This window comes from Podospora pseudopauciseta (genome assembly GCF_035222475.1).
Source record: "Podospora pseudopauciseta strain CBS 411.78 chromosome 7 map unlocalized CBS411.78m_7, whole genome shotgun sequence".
Taxonomy (NCBI): Eukaryota; Fungi; Ascomycota; class Sordariomycetes; order Sordariales; family Podosporaceae; genus Podospora; species Podospora pseudopauciseta.
In genome coordinates this window covers 3,406,164-3,422,025 of record NW_026946667.1, presented here as the reverse complement: position 1 = coordinate 3,422,025, position 15,862 = coordinate 3,406,164, and the positions used below count along the sequence as shown (strand labels likewise).

Genomic DNA, 15,862 nt, shown 5'->3' with positions numbered 1-15,862 from the left:
CATGAAAGCAAAGCAGCCAAACCCCATTCAAATGATACCTCCCCCTTGTGACTGTTAACCCGACCCCGCCTTTCCAAGACAACCAACCAATAAAAGAAGAAAGAACTAAAACAAATAAAGACGACAGTCGATCCAAAAAGACTTTTGTTGAACCGGGCCGAGGCCGAAAGTCAATGAAGCTGATGGCCGAATAGATGGTCGATCAAGAGGGCAGAGGTTCTCCGGCGAAAGAGATAGTACATGGTGAAGCAAGAGAAAAGAATAAAACATGGAGATAGAAACACGAAGAAGCAAACTTCCGCCCGATGTTGGTCGCCAAAGAACATGTCCCTCCTTCTGTATCGGACTCGTATCCGACTGCTCAGCGGTATATTCATTGTTTTAGTTCGGTGGATGATGATGATGATGGTGGTGATAATGATGATGGTGGTGATGATGATGGTGGTGATGATGATGGTGGTGGTGATGATGATGATGATGATGGTGGTGATGATGATGATGGTGGTGTGTTAGTGTTGGCCGCGTAGAGAGGTCTTGTGGCATGTGTCGTGCTGAGCTCAGCATTTGGACGAGGAGGCAAATGAAGCGTCGGAATGGCGGGGGCTCGGAGTGGGAGTCGAGTTAACGCTTGAAGATCGAGAATTGCGTTTTATTTCGCTTTTTCTGACGAGATGCCTGCAGACGTAAACCCATGTTAGTGAGGGCTCTGTGTTAACTTCAGATTGCGGCAGCGATTTGAAGCATGACTGACAGTGCTCCTCCTCGGTCGCCAGGGTTGCGCACCACCACAAGTTCCCGTTGCTTATCCTTCTTGCTGCTGCTGGACTCCTTGTCCTTTTCCCTGTCCTTCTCCTTGTCCTTCTTCTGCGGGGAGGCGTTGCGGGACCGGCTGGACCGGCGCGAAGAGGGGGTCAGCTTCTCAACCTTGTGCTGGAGTTCGATGATCTGCTCGGTTGCCTGGTTGTAGGACTCGGTGATGCTGTTGTAGGAGCTGTGCAACGTCTCGAGCTGCTGCTTGGTGGCCCCAAGCTCGGCCGACAGCGCCGAGTTGCTCTCTGTCAGTGCCGTGATCTCACCCACACGGCGCGTGATCTCCTGACTCTTGATCTCCAGCTCGACTCTGAGTGCCGCCGCCACTGCATCTGGATCCTTGGCAAGCTCGGTCTGCAGCTCGACAACCTTGGCTTGAAGCTCTAAAACCTTGCCTCCGAGAACAATTTTAGCTGCCTCGATGGTAGGGACCTTGTCCGCCTCAGATTGGACCTGCGCCAGCTTACCTTCCAGTTCAGTGGTTTTGGCATAGAGCTCAGCTTGGAGTTCACCGATTCGTACTTGGAGATCGACGCTCCTTCCTTCGAGCTGCGAGATTTGACACAACGCCTCCTCCTTCTCGCCCATGAGGCCGGGGATCTTGTCCGCTTCGGCCTGGAGCACGGCAATCCTGCTCTCCAGTGTCGAGATCTTGCCCTCGAGATCCACAACCTTGTCCTCGAGTGCCGCCTTGGAACTCATCAGGCCAGCAACCTTGTCCGCCTCGACTTGGATCGTGCCCTTCTCCGTCTTGAGCTGTGCAATCTCGGCACTGGCAGCGACAAGATACTCCTGCACCGTGTTAAGGTGGTTGGCCACCTCAATCTTCTGGCTGGCAAGAGAGATGTTGGCCTCTTTAGAGCCGGCAAGGTCGGTTGTGAGCGCCTCGATCTGAATTTGCTTGCCGCCAAGGTCGACCTGGAGATCCAAGAGCTTCTGCTGAAGGCCGAGCTTGTCCGACTCGAGACCATCGATCCGGGCCTTGAGGCTGCTGACCTCTGTCTGGGTTGATGCAAGCTCCTCCTCCAGAGCAGAAATCTTGGTGGCCTGTTCGGAACTGGACAGTGTCAGCTCCTTCACTTGGACTTTGAGAGCGGCAATTTCTTCGTTGGCGGTATTGAGTGCCGACTGCAGGTCGCTCCTTTCTTGCTCCAAAGCAGCCTTGGCAGCTTCCAACGCATCCCTCTCCTTTTCCAGCTCCTCGATGCGAGCCCGCAGCGGCTGCTGACCCTCGTCAATCTCCTTTTGAAGAGCCTCCCTGTCGGCCGCAAATGTCGTTCTCAGAGCCTGCTCCGCCTCCTCGGCTGCCTGTGTGATCCTCCGTCTCTCCTCCTCTGCAGCCTGTGCAATTCTCTGTTGCTCCTCCTCGGCCGCCTTGGTGATCCTTTGCTGCTCCTCCACGGCAGCCTCTGTAATTCTCTGCTGCTCCTCCTCGGCTGCCCTTCTGACCTCCTGCAGCTCCCCGCTGGCCTTAATCTTGATGTTTTGCTGTTCCTCCTCGGCGGCCAATTTCTCTGCAATCAAGTCCGACACCCGAACCTTGAGCGCTTCAGTCTCCTCTTTCATAGCATCCCGCATGGTCGTCAGCTCCGCGATCTCCTTGTCTCTGTTGTCACGCTGCTCAAGGAGGGCACTGTTGCGAACATCCAGAGCAACGATCTGTTGAGACAAGAGATCCTCATGCTCCTTGCGGTCGATGTGGAGCTTCTCGAGCTCCCTCTCAAGATCCTGCACCCTGACTTCGAGCTTGTCCTTGATCTCCCTGATGTCGTCACGGCTCTGCTCAGCCTCCATGATCATGACCCTTTGCAGGTCCATCGTGTTCCTGAACTCGTCCATAACTTGCTTGGTGGCCTCGAGCTTGCCGTAGAGTTCAACCTTGTCGGTGCGTTCAACGTCGCGTTCCTTTTCAACTTCGTCCAGGATGCCCTTGGTGAGGTCTGAGTTGCTGCGGAACTCGTCGATGATCGCCTTTTGCGCGTCGAGCTTGGAGAGAAGCTCGTCCCTGCTCCTGCGCTCCTGCTCACGCTCACGCTCACGCTCCCTCTCCAGCGCAGCCCTCTCGTTGCGAGCCAGATCGCGCTCACCCTCAGCCATAGACTTTTCTCGCATGGTGGCGGATATCTGGGCAGCGCTGTCTTCGAGGTCCATCTTGAGTTTGGCCTCGCTCTCACGAAGGGCGCGTGTCTCGGCTTCCAGTTGCTCGATCCTGTGCATCATGTTCCGCTCAAGGTCCTGCTGGCGTTGCTCCAGGTCCCATTGGTATCTGGTGTCGACGGGGGGTGCGCTGGAAGGGAGCAGCTTGATACGACCTCCGCCGGTGAGACTTCGGTCGGCAGAAGATGTGAGCCTTGGTTGAGGCCCGCCAACCCGGTGTCTGACGACCTTGCGGCTGGGAGGAGGGGGGGCATTCTTGGATGGCGCGACAGAGCTAACGACACTGGATGAAGAGCCGATGACACTGGGTGTGAAGCGAACGGAGGGCGTTCTGGTGCCCGTGTTGGCAAGGGTGTTGGCCTCCGTAGTGGTCACATCACTCTCGCAGGACTCGGAGGATTCCGAGATGACGGTAGTGGCTTCTGTTGTGGACGAGAGCTCCGAGGTGGAGGAAACAGATTCGGTTTCGGGGTCCGGATCAGAGCGGTAATCGCGCCGATCGGGGCGGTCGTAGTGCTCCTGGCGGGCTTCGTGATGACCCGAGTGAACCAGTTGTCTGTTATTATCAGGCATGAACTGGGGGGAAAGCACATTGCATGCCACGGATGGTGGTGGCCCATGATAGCTGGGTGGGAGGTTGGAGGTGGAAGAAGAGGCTCGGGAGGGCCGAAGGTTCACAGTCCCTTGTCGTTCAGCAGGCACCCCTGGGAACTTGGCCTTCAGGACCTTGCGAGGCAGGATGCTGGTAGAGGCTGACGGCAGAGAGGGTGAGAGCATGGGCGACGCTGTCGGCGATGCTGTTGGCGTGGAGGCAGCTGAGATGTGGTGGGCTCTGGGCGAGGGTCTGACCCCCAGCTCCGAGTCACTGCCGGCGCCCACTCCGGGGATGTTGGAAGATGTGACGGACGTGTCCGAGTTGCGGCGTGGCCTTGTCGATGGCCTAACTGACTTGCGGAGGATAGACTTGGGTTGCTGCTGCTGCTGCTGCTGTTGTTGTTGATCTCCTCGACCTTGCTGGCCTTCCCACTCAGGCCACTCGGCTGGCCGACTGTTCAGGCGGGTGTCAGAGCCCGGGGTCACAGTGCCCCCTACCCTCGGGCGGAGGTATTGCCGTTCTCTCTCCATGGATGGTGATATGATGGCCGGTGGTGTTGTGTGTTTCGTGGTCAAGTTACAGGATGGGATGGAATAATGGGCTATGTGGAGACAGATGTGCAAAGTCGTATATGTCCTGGGCAGATATCAAAAGACGGTCAGTCAGATGGGCTCTCGGGCGATTATTGGGTCGTCGTGGTAGTGGTCTGGGTAAGAAGCAGTATCACGAGCGGGCATTGCTGGGTCAAACTCTCAATATTTTGGCTGAGAATTGCTGTTTGTTGTGCGCGTGGAGCCAGACGGTTTGGTGTCGATGCAGTTCAGGGGGAAGCAAGCGGGACGGAGCAGGTTTAGGGCGTGCAGGACGACGGCTTGGTTTTGAGAGCAGAGGGCGGGTCAGGGCGGATGGGCGGCTCCCGGGGCAAGGGCCGCATCAAACAGGTACCTCACCGGACACCGCGGTGTTTGGCATAACAGGGCCATGAAGAGGACCACGAACAACGTGACTCACCCTGAATGTGGCTAGACAGCCTCGCCAACGGCCAAATCGGGCACGAGATGGGCTACGGGTAGGCGGGCATTGGGCAGAGACACGGTGAGGGGGAGCTGAGCCCGGGCGTGACGACGACGGAGACGGTTGGGCAGAGAGCAAGAAGGCTGGACTTCAGAAGAGAGGGTTGCCACCCATTACCAAATCACACCAGAGGGGAAGGAAGCGTGTTGGGAAAATTTGCATTCCAAGCATGATTGGAGACGGCACTTGCTCAAAGCTGGGGCACAAAAGCGCAAAACAGAGGCATGGGAAGATATTCTGTACCTAGCTGCCCGTTCCGTCCAAATGGACGTCAGCGGCTCCGTGCATGCACCTGTGGGGTGCTCGGCATGCACCCTCCTGCCAATCACGGCCGCCGATTAGGCTAAAGGGGGGCCGGTGCGGGAAGCCGTTGGGCATCGTTGGGCCACGACAGTCGCTTTTTTTTCACCTCACTTTGGACCTTCGACGTGTCCAGTCTCGCCAAATTCTCCCCCGGTCCGTAGCAACGCGATGGCTTAAAGAAGCAATTGGCTGGGTGCCCAATGACCCCATTGTCTCGGTTCGCCTGTCACAAGCACCAATGCAGCCTTTTTCCTGTTCCATCCCTCGTCATATAGGTATGCTGGAGGCAGCCTTTTCTCGGTGCTGGAGCACCTTTAGCACCTTGCCAGAGACAGTCGGAGAAGGAAGGAATGGTGATCATGATCAGCAATCTATCTTCGGCCTATCCGTCTAGCCTTGTCCTACCCACGCTTGCGGCCTGAAGCGATCCTTCTTCTCTTCTCGTCGTTATCATCATGGATGCCAGCAGGTTGCCGGACTGTATGTACACTAGGGATGGATGAGGAATGCGGAAGAGACTGAGATGGAAAGTGGACTCCCCCGATGCTACCCCGGGCCGTCTCGGTGACGGGTCCCGAGCTTTGGGTGTCCCATGCGGGCGGGGTGAGCGGGCCGGGCCTTCTCCACGCTGTTCCCTGTCGATGCCTCAGTCCCGGTTTGGACGACATCGGTTCTGCTGGAAGCATCTCGACCGCCGCCATGCTTCCGGAACTTTTACATACTTACATGCCTCTTGACCGCCTTCTTCGCCCGGCCAAAAGTGGAGTGGTTCTGCTCTGCGGCCACAGACAGTTCCCCAGCTTTCAACCTGTTGCTCGTCGTCATGCGGCCATGTGCAGCCGATTTGTTTGTCTCCACCGACCGACCCTGCGACGATCCGCAAAATGGAGGCGAGCAAGCTGGCTTTCGATGAATCGCAGACGACCACACGTCATTTTGGCATTGCTTTCTCTCTGTTTTTCTACGTGGATGCAGGTGGAGTGCAGCTCTGCTCATGCTCTCATCTCCCAAACCAATGCATGATACCTGCTTATCTTCACCCGGCGGTGAGGGCTGTTGGCTGTTGGAGTCGGCAAACATGCTGGAGAGTCTTAATAGGATCGCCCTTCCCGCCCCCTTTTCCGGCATGTCACCTCATCCTCTCGATGATGATTTGCGTCGGCGTTGGGTGAGGCATCTTGTACGGGGATTTCTGCCTGCAGCTGCGGCTCTTGTTTGGCTTCCTTCCATACGAGAGTACATGTACCAAACGGCTTTGCTCCACAGCTTCAAAACTCCACCCCGTCTGCCGCATACTCGCATGGGAGAGCTCATCATCTGCTTTAACGTGGAGCTATTCGCTGGCACTTTGCTTGAGCGACAGGGGCAAACCTTTCCACGTTTGCGTCAGCTTTGGGCACAGGACTGGCCAGGTAGGCCAAAGCCATGGCATCCATATTTGAGTTGGATGAGGGGAATGTTGTCAAAGGTGAGGGAGACTGAGCCTCATCTGTCTCGTGTCCACCGAGCCTGACGATGGCTCGCTTGTACTCGGCAGACGGGACCTTGGGTATCGATTGATGTTGGCACTCAAACGCAGAGCCTCAACAGCAACACGTAGTTCTATGCTCAACAAAGCATTGCCCCCAACGCTAGCAAGGCTGGAGGCAGCCAAGGTGGGAAATGGCACCAGTGTAGGTCCTACCCACTCGTCAGCAGAAGCCCAGTCTGCGTCCCAAACGTTCGGGTCAGGCAACTGCAGCACAGTATCGTACGGCAGAGTCGAGTTGTTGGCCGGAAGACCCGCTATTTACTGTCTGTTGTTGTCCCTGATATGTAAACAAGTTTTCTCAAACGTTCGCCAGAAGTTGTGATCGGATCGGAAACGGGCAAATGTTCACTTTCATCTCAGATCATCATGCTGTGCTTCCGTCTGCCGCCTCATACGCTGTCCGAAGCATAAGTGCCTCCAACGGCTAAGGGCGAGTGTTTGGGTTTGCCTCCGCTCCTGCATGTATGGTAGGTGAAAGCAAGGTAAACAACAACGGATGGGCAATTCGTGTCGGTCTGAGTTACATCGAAGCAAATAACTCTGGACTATGTGGCCTACCTAGTGATGTCGCCCGCGGCCTATTGAAGCTCACAGCTTCCATCGAATGTTTTGATGCAAAAGCCACAACTTATCTCCGATGTGTTACCCAATGAGACCGACTTAGACGCTACCCGGTCTAGGGGGCTTAACCCTGAAGGCCATGTTTTTTGTGCGGGGAGGGAATTTCAAATCGATTGATGGATGGGTTTACACGTAGCAGGAGCGGTTTGGCCATTCGCCACAAGGGTACGAGCCGCATACACGCCATTCTCTGTGTCTTGGCTTGATCTCCTACATGGCAGGAGCGGCTTTTCCAGATGGGATATATTTCTGTGCGTTTTCAGACCGCCCTTCTTTCCAGACCGGCAATGGATTAATACAGGTAAAAAGGAGGTATTAAAGTGAGGCTTTGTTGTGCGGAGGCAGGCTAGGTGTGCTTCCTTCAGACTGAAAATGCTCCCCGGATAACTACCCGGTTGTCGAATTCTGGAAACATTCTGGTGGCTATATTTGGCCTGCTAGATGCCAGTTGGCGGTTCGAATCGGATCTAGATCTACCTAACCTTTGCTCATCGGGAAATGTTCTGCTTCGGGTGGTGCGATGGATACGTGCCGAGACACTTGGTGCTTGTGTTGACAACGACATGCCATGTTGTTGATAGATCGATCGGATAGTGTGCGCTCTTTGGAGGCTTGTGTGCCTGCAACTTGAACAGGAGGGGACAGACATTTGCCACCGCTTGCTGAGACCCTGAATATCAGCAGTCTGGCTTGGTTCTGTTGCTGAGCTTTTGTCTTGTTACTTCCACTCCAGTACCTAGTTGTTCGGCTAGTGATCGATACAGATGTTGATCTACCTGGTCAATGTAGTGGCTTATCATGCGCCGCGAGACTATCATCAACTACCCACTAAGTTGTGCAGCACAACCCCAAAAGCTCCAGGATCCTTTCAAGGAAAAAGGGGGCGTTGAAATCAAACACAGTGACAATGTTGCCCATAATCCGAGAATCAGTCCAGATCGGTAGGCATAATTTCGTGAGCAGGTAGCTAGTTACTTAGCGTATTATGGATATAATTCTGTACAAGTCCTGCCACTTCAAGGTGTCACGTCAAAGCAAGTAGGACATTTCTCTATCTAGGCTCGGTAAGACATACCAGTTTATACCTGGCCCTTCAGTCCATTGGAAAATCGGCGGACGACTACCTACCTACTTCGCTATTATCTTCTGTCTGCACACGCTCTTTGATGGGATTTCTGCTGAACATCATCACTTTTCCACATGACCTACAGGATATTGAGTTCAGCCAGATTTTGATTCAAACCTGCAGTTTTAGTCATGCTGTTCATTTACTCCCCATCAAACCAGCCAGCAACCATGAGGCGACCTCTCGATTATGGTCCTTCTGGAAAGGCAGCCGTTTGTATTGTTCTTAATGTTTGATCTAGCTATTTCCAATCATGGAAGCTGATGCAAAACATCTTTTATTCAATGTTTCATCAGCCCAAATCTTTCTTGACCTACTCGACTCTTACAAATGCCACAGGTGTACGTATAGTGACACCGCAAGGCCCTTGCGGCATCAAGTGGTCCCAGACAAAACAGACACAGAATATGCAAGAAACGGGAATATGGAACACAACAAGGACTACTGCCTATTAGTTCCCTTGCAGTTCAAACCAAGTTGGCGGAGAGAGATGATCAAGGGATATGACGTTGTGGTGTGTGCAGGTTGGGGGGGGGGCTGTGTGGGCGCCGAGGGATCCCGATCCTGTGTTCCGGACACGGCCGTATGGGCCTGCTTGGCTCATCAAACTGGCCAGTGCGAAGAACGGAGGTGGGGCTTTGACGCGGGAGACACACGCGCTGACAAGTGGGGAACGCCATTCTCGCGTTAATTGATTTCCACCCCCCCAGTGAGGTGGGAAGGCGGCAACATGTGATATTAGTTCCAGAGCGGTAACCTCGATCTGCAAATTTATGTGGTGCAATATGCTTCCCAGTCAGAAGAGCGAAGCTCAACAGAACCCCCCAATGAACCACTCTCTCGGGCGGCATGCTCCGCACCCATGGAGACGCATCCATCTAGCTCCTCGAGTTTCTGACAGTTCGGCTGCAGCAAGTGCGAAAATAGCAGAGGCACTCCCACCCCGCTGACTGGGCGGACGGCAGGACTGAGGTGCTCCTCGGAACACACACGACCCCCCAATGCAACAGAGAGGCAAGAGGACTTTTGGCGGACCGGGCGTTGCGCTACAAACCTGCTGTTGTCGGTTCAGTTTCGCATGTCAGCCGCCTCACGGCGCACCGCACCGAGCCTACATTAGACAAAGCCTACGAAGCGAGTTTTGGAAGCGGGGGAACCTGGAAGGGGGTTACGGCAGTCGGTCCCACCAACAAGGCCGCAAAAAGAGGCAAATGGGAAAGCAAGTAAACGCAGCGATCCGCAAACAGCTCCGTCTGCGGCCGTCCGACAAGCTCCAGCCTTGTTCGGGGCATGAGTCGGTAGGCAAAGGCAGCTGACCAATCCTGGGGTCAGAAATGGCCATCTTCGTGATGCACCCTGACAGTGGTGAGTTCCCCAGCAACCAACCAAATCCACCTCATATTGTGCTCCCCGGAACACCCAAGTGCGGCTTGGCTTCCGGAGGACCTCCGGACGATTCGTTGCCGGAAAGCCCCCGCCCGGAGCTTCCGTCCACAAGGCATGGGCGTCACTATGTGTACAAAGTGTCCGACACGGATATTGTGCTCCTTTCCTTTGCTTCTTTCGAACCTCGGGAGGCGCTCCTTTGCTGTTGAGTAAAGGCTATTATTGGCTTACTTTCTGATTTCCCGCAGCCAAAGATTCCGGGAAAGGCAACAAAAAAAACCGCCTGTCCGACAAAGTTTTCTGTGGCGGGGTTTGATGCGGATATTCCGAGAGCAAACGACTATCACGACCCCTCACCATCCGTTTCCGTTCTGATGGTGTAGCCACTTGACAAGACCGGGGGACGGAGTTTGCAGCTGAACTGGGCAAGGTAGGAAACGGATGCGACGATGACTTGCGCCTCTTGTCGATTTTACACGAGAATGGGTTGATACGACCGTTGCTTACTTTTTGACCTACTCGGCCGATCCTGTGTGTGCCTCCCTTGTAATTTGTTGGCAGCGTGTGTGCATGTCAGACACAGAGCACAAAAGGGTCCCAATCCACCCACCCACCCCCCTGGAGGAGGATTGGTCGCTTGGCCCTTTGATAGGGGAAAGATGATGCCGTGAGACTCTCTGTCTGGTACCCTTCTCCCGGTTTGCCAGCGCTCTTATCAAGGCTCTTACCTGCACCGTCATGCTCTGCTGAGTGGAAATACGGATAAAGCCACTCCACTCCACTCCCCAGGTTCCAGGCTTGCCAGGAGTCCGATCCAACCCTGAACCGCCAAAAAAAAAAGAGCGCCCAGATTCCGGTTTGGCGCTTGTCGACATGTCATCAGAGCCTGCTTCAAGACACGATGACATTGATGAGGATAGGGCAGTGGCTCAAGGCATTACGAGTCAGCCAGATGCCAAATGCCACAAGAATGCGAGAGTCTATGTGGGCGCCACGGGTTTTTGGAACCATCCGTTTCGAGGGGCTTTGCCTATAATAAACCACGTTTGGGGAGGTCCCCGCGCTGTCCTACCATAACCACTTGACCACCTTTTTGGTGTGGCCGATGGCAGGAGACGGTGTCTTGCCGAGAGGAGGTCGACAGGGGTTTGATCATCAGCCATCACCATCATGGAGTCCCTTGATCAATGTCTCCGAGTCACAAGTGGTGTTTGCGGAATGGATGGTGCATCCGGGCTTTATGCAGCCGCCTGCTTAGTCCTATGATCTATCTCTCTTTTTACCACTCGTACCGGGCTGGGCCCAAGGCGCACCAGGCAAGTGTGTAGACCCCTCAGACTCAGACTGGCGCACTGTGCGGCATGATTTCATTCCTGTTGCTTTCAGTGTTGCAGAAACAAATCCAAGCGTGTAGGATTCTTCGGCTCAAACGGCCAGATACATAGAAAATCTCGGCGGACATCCACACCCCCTCCCTCCTTTTTCTCTCGCTCCCCAAAAGCCAGGGTTCCAGAAAACCCAACATAGTTTCGCTCTCTCAATCAGTGAGTGGTATGATTGAACGGTGGAACATTTCTCAGTACGTCAGCCAGTCACACAGGCGGCAGCCGAGCAAGGGTAGGGCAAAGAGCCAAGACAGGAAAGAGATGATAGATGAATGCACACGGTGCAAGAATAATCACGCGCGTCTGGATGCCTCTTTCCTCCCTCGGGCTGTTGTCATCTGGACTTTATTTAGTCTGTTGCATCATGACGGACACTCTGATGGCAACGATGATGACATGGACCGACCCGGTGCTGAAAAGAGGAGGGCCGAGGGGTTGTCGGCAACCCGTACATACCGCTATTCGTCAGCCATTACTGAGATGGAACTTGATGAGGGAAAAAGAGGACCACGATTGCCCCCTTTTTTTTTTCTATCATCAATCACTGATCGCCAGTGGAGACGCCGGAGGGAGAGGATGGCACCTGGCTGTTGCAGCCATTTCCCTAAACTCTTTAGCGGCAATATATAAGGAAATATGGAGGACCGACCGACCGCATACAGTGCGCACTGTAAATAACAAAAACATGTTCCGTTTCGAGCGAGACAAAAAAAAAAGGGCTTGGGTTGGGGCTTTTGAATCGTTGGGAATCCTTGCGATCCGGGCTTTCTTACTCGGACATGTCGCTGCTTTCAGGTTGCTCCTTGGTGTGCGCCTCCCTCCAGTGTTTCCTGCCCCCTCCCACCTCAGGCATGGAGGTGGCCATGGCTCGCGCTAGGTGACCCGGAGACAAGTAAAATCAGCAGAACAGGGCATTGAGTATCGATTGAGTGAGGAGTCAATCTTTCAACAGCACAGGCTGAGAAAGCCATAGGACAGTCCGGCCGCCGTACTTCTTTCTGGTGGTGGTGTCTCCGGCGTGCCAGCCTCCAACGCATGGTGGAGGACAAAGCGTGCTGCGGCGGGATGGAGCGAACGAATTGATGGGTGGGAGCTTCCAGGTTGCTTGGCTGAGGTGCCCGGGCGATGTGCGCCCCAAGCCAAAATGTGTGGACAGGGACAAAAAAAAGAACGACTTCCACCACCCCCCCCCCCCTCCTCCCCCCCCTCCTCCCCCACTGTGCCCAGGCCTGTTCACAACCGTGGCAGTCGTAGCCTCTCTTTTTCCTATTTGTCCTCCATACTCGGTGAACGGCGAGTCCCTTTGAGCTCAAACCTATGAATGGTTGACGAAGAGAGAAAGAAGACGCTGGAAGAAGCATCAAACCAAGTTTAGCGCAAGTGGCAAGCGAGGATTCCATGGCTGAGGTCCAGTGAGGTGGTGTCGGAGCCCTGTGGGGCAGGCTGCAAGTAGTGGGTGGGTTTGTACCTCAGAAGGTACCTCAGTACAGTAGGTAAGGTACCTGACCTGCTCTAAGCTGCGGGCACAGAACGACCGCGGCGGCACAGCGCCCCCTTGCACGGCACCAGACACAGACAACGACGTCGACCAGGGACAAAGTAAATTAGCAGCATTTGCGGCGACTGGGACTAAGACGCAGCAACGCACCAGCTACGCAACCCAAGTTTCTCACATGGAGCAGGCAAGGTAGACAACCTGGAGAAGAAAAAGGTATGGATGTTTTCACGGATCGAGGATCTTTCTCCTCCTCCTCGTCAACCTCCTCGTCAACCTCCTGGTCGTCCTCTTCGTCGTCACTTTCCTCCCTTCTTCCCATCCATTGATGAATCACTCTCCCTTCGTCCTTTCCAGGTTCTTCCCCAGGCAGCTGCTTCACCACCTCACCACCTATCCAGCTCCTGCAGCGACTCCTACCTTACTACCTTGCTTGTATCAAGAAGAAGAATTGCTGGCTGGCTGGGTTGGACTGGACTTGGCTGGCTTAGGAGCTCGAGTTCGGGACGTGGAAGCGTATATTGACGGGGTCCCTGCCATGGCTGAGGTCACAACGCAATAAACGTCCAACAACACGATTTCACTTCACTCCAAAGCTTCGTACCTGCTGCCATAAAAGGTTGAGCTTGTTGAGGCAGGAGCGAGCTCCTAGTCGTGTGATGCAACAAAAGGCAAAAAGCTTGCAGGTACGAAGCAAAGTGGAAAGAACTCTCTGCGGTTCTCTGCAGTTCCTGGCGTGGAATGTGATTTCGGACCAGCAACCACCAACATCTGTCTAGTAGCAACCGGCTGCTTTTTTCGTTTGCGATTCCGGTTCAACCACACCCCCCTTTTTCCAGGTTCCCCCAAAGCTGTCGACAAGAGAAAGAGTCCTCGCCGCATGACTTCAATTGCGACCATCTCCTCCTCCTCTTGCTCCTCCGACTTCTTCTCCGCTTCTCTTCGCCAGCCCTCTCGTCACCACCTTCAGCCGGAGGGCATGCACCAGTGTCAACTGCCCGCTCCTCGAGGACTTCGCCTGCTCCCCCTCCATACCCCGAATCTCGGCGACCTGCGAGACCCCGACTACTCGGGTGGACTCCGAACACCACCGGCCGACGAGAACATGGGGACAACCTACGAGATGCCTCACTTGGCATCCTCCAAAAACCACATCCACCACCATTCGACCCACGCCCCACCAATGCCCCAGCAAGATCGCTACCGATCCGCCCTGAACGAGCGACCACCGCCGAACGAGCAAATATACAATTCCACCTCACGATGTTCTGCACCTGTCTATCAGCAGCCCCATGTCCAACAAGCTCCGAGACCAAACCTGCCCTCCTCCTCTGCTGCTCCCGTCGCCGCGTTGCCGAGCTCAACGGTTGCCCCTAACCAACGACGAGGGGCAAACCGGCACTCTTCCCGACCATCATCGCCGCCATTGGACATGAGCCTGGTGTTTCACAGCATGGAAATTCCAGAATGCATCAGCCCGAGGAGTGGGAATCTGGGAGACTTTATGGCCGAGGTCGCGGCTCTCTTTTGGTTCGAGTCTCCGCAGACGTTTGAGACGGCTGAAAAAATACGGACCTTGCCACCAAACGCCGCCATTGCTAGATTGTCGGCCAACGCTGTGGCGTCATCCGACTTCAAGAAATGGGTAATGAATATCGTGGACGCTACAAAGATCACCCAAAATGTGGCGCTGCTTGCGCTTCTCTACATCTATAGGCTCAAAATGGCCAACCCCAGCGTGAAGGGTCGACCGGGCAGCGAGTTCCGCTTGTTGACCGTCGCCCTGATGCTTGGGAACAAGTTTCTGGATGACAACACCTATACCAACAAGACATGGGCAGAGGTGTCGGGCATTGGGGTGAATGAGATTCACGTGATGGAGGTTGAGTTCTTGAGCAACATGAGATATAGTTTGCTGGTTTCTGCCGAGCAGTGGCGCGCATGGCTGGACAAGCTCGCCAACGTGTACGAGTACCTGGAAATCGCCAAACGATCACCCTCACCTTCGCCATCGCCGCTGTTGATGCCGTCGCCGAGCCATCGCGCTTTTGCCTCACCAACTCCATCTCCGATGAGCACCGCCGCGATGCAGCCGACCCCAGCCGGGCCCTTTTCTGGCGGAAACATACAGAACAGCAACAATCATGGGCCAGTGGGCTGGCCACACCCCTATTCATCCAACAATGCCGTTTCCCCCCTTGCCTTGAAGCCAGAACAGCACCTTTTAAGGAAGCGCAGTTTTACCGAAGATGACCCGACCGAGCCCCCTGCGAAGCGTCTTGGCCGTGCTGCCCCTGAACAACCCCAACCCATCCACCTGCCAGCCCACCACCTCCCATCGCAGGCACCACCGCTCCAAGGTCTACACGTTGCCTCGCACCCTCCTATCGGCTCTCAGCGACCTATCCACTCTGCTACCGGCCAGAGTCGGCCACTTCCATCCATGAGCTCAGATCAAGGGCGTGTTGCCGTGCCCAGTTTGGCACTGAACACAGGCCATGCTGGTCCCCTCGTGACAACCCAGTCGTTCACATCCTCGGCGGCATACGCACCGCCACAGGCTTCACCACTGTCACTGCCGCCGCTTGTGCCGGGTGTGCGTGCCATGGCCACCGTGTACCCCAATGCCACCACTTATGCGCCCCAGCAGTCTGTGCTGGTTACATCCGGGCCCAGTGTGAGCTCGGCGCCACAGTCGGTGACCACTCCGACAACAAGCTTCCCGCCCATGTCCTATGGCACGCCAACAAAGCGTCCATCTCCCCAGCACCACCTGGCTTCCAGCGCCAACATGGCCGGGTCTTCGCCACTCTCCGTCGACCCCTATGGTCATCATTCTGGGACACCCATGGGGAACGCTGGGGCCACCAGCGGACTGCACACACCCATCTCACACTCGCCATCGGTTTATCTGCAGCAACGCGATAGTCCGTACAAGCCCGTGAGACAAGTCAACACGCTGCTCATCCCGCCCGCGTCTGCCTTCCTCCACCAGTACCATTTCCAGAACGCTGTTACGCCAAACCAGATGCACTATCAGCCGCTTGGAAGGAGGAACGAATACCGGACAGGCATTGTGCCAGAGTACACCATGGACAGACAGCACTCTTACCCTTCTTCGCAACAGGTGCTTCCCGATCCCGCACCGCATCGACCCCCTCACGTGCCGCCTGTCGGGCGCCCGGATTCATTCCGTTCGCACTACTAAATGTCTGGCCATCTTTTTATTCTGTGTTTTCTGGGCGTCTTTCCTTCACGCCACATTGTATTATTTACGCTTTTCCAGCTCTTCAGCTCTTGTTGACACAGCATATGCATTATTCTGGGCGTTGGGGTCGGGACTTGTGCATTTTTGAGCAAGTCACTAATATTGGTGGAC

The 15,862-nt window shown here is 55.1% G+C and overlaps 3 protein-coding genes across 3 annotated transcripts; 1 reads left to right on the top strand and 2 right to left on the bottom strand.

Moving 5' to 3' along the window:
* Positions 1 to 508: 508 nt before the first annotated feature.
* Positions 509 to 4,643, bottom strand: QC763_700250 (uncharacterized protein; the record flags this gene model as incomplete). Its single annotated transcript, XM_062915031.1, has 2 exons — positions 509 to 4,198; positions 4,630 to 4,643. The coding sequence occupies 2 exons, from the start codon at positions 4,641 to 4,643 to the stop codon at positions 718 to 720; spliced, it is 3,495 nt and encodes a 1,164-aa protein (XP_062762336.1). The 3' UTR covers positions 509 to 717.
* A 5,263-nt stretch (positions 4,644 to 9,906) lies between these two features.
* Positions 9,907 to 11,853, bottom strand: QC763_700260 (uncharacterized protein; the record flags this gene model as incomplete). Its single annotated transcript, XM_062915032.1, is given in 3 exon segments — positions 9,907 to 11,400; positions 11,642 to 11,752; positions 11,762 to 11,853. Coding segments are annotated over 3 exon segments (270 nt in total). The 3' UTR covers positions 9,907 to 11,333.
* Positions 11,854 to 13,588: 1,735 nt separating this feature from the next.
* QC763_700270 (uncharacterized protein) lies at positions 13,589 to 15,691 on the top strand (the record flags this gene model as incomplete). Its single annotated transcript, XM_062915033.1, has 1 exon — positions 13,589 to 15,691. One exon carries the CDS (start codon positions 13,589 to 13,591, stop codon positions 15,689 to 15,691), a length of 2,103 nt encoding a protein of 700 aa, XP_062762334.1.
* Between the last annotated feature and the right edge of the window lie 171 nt (positions 15,692 to 15,862).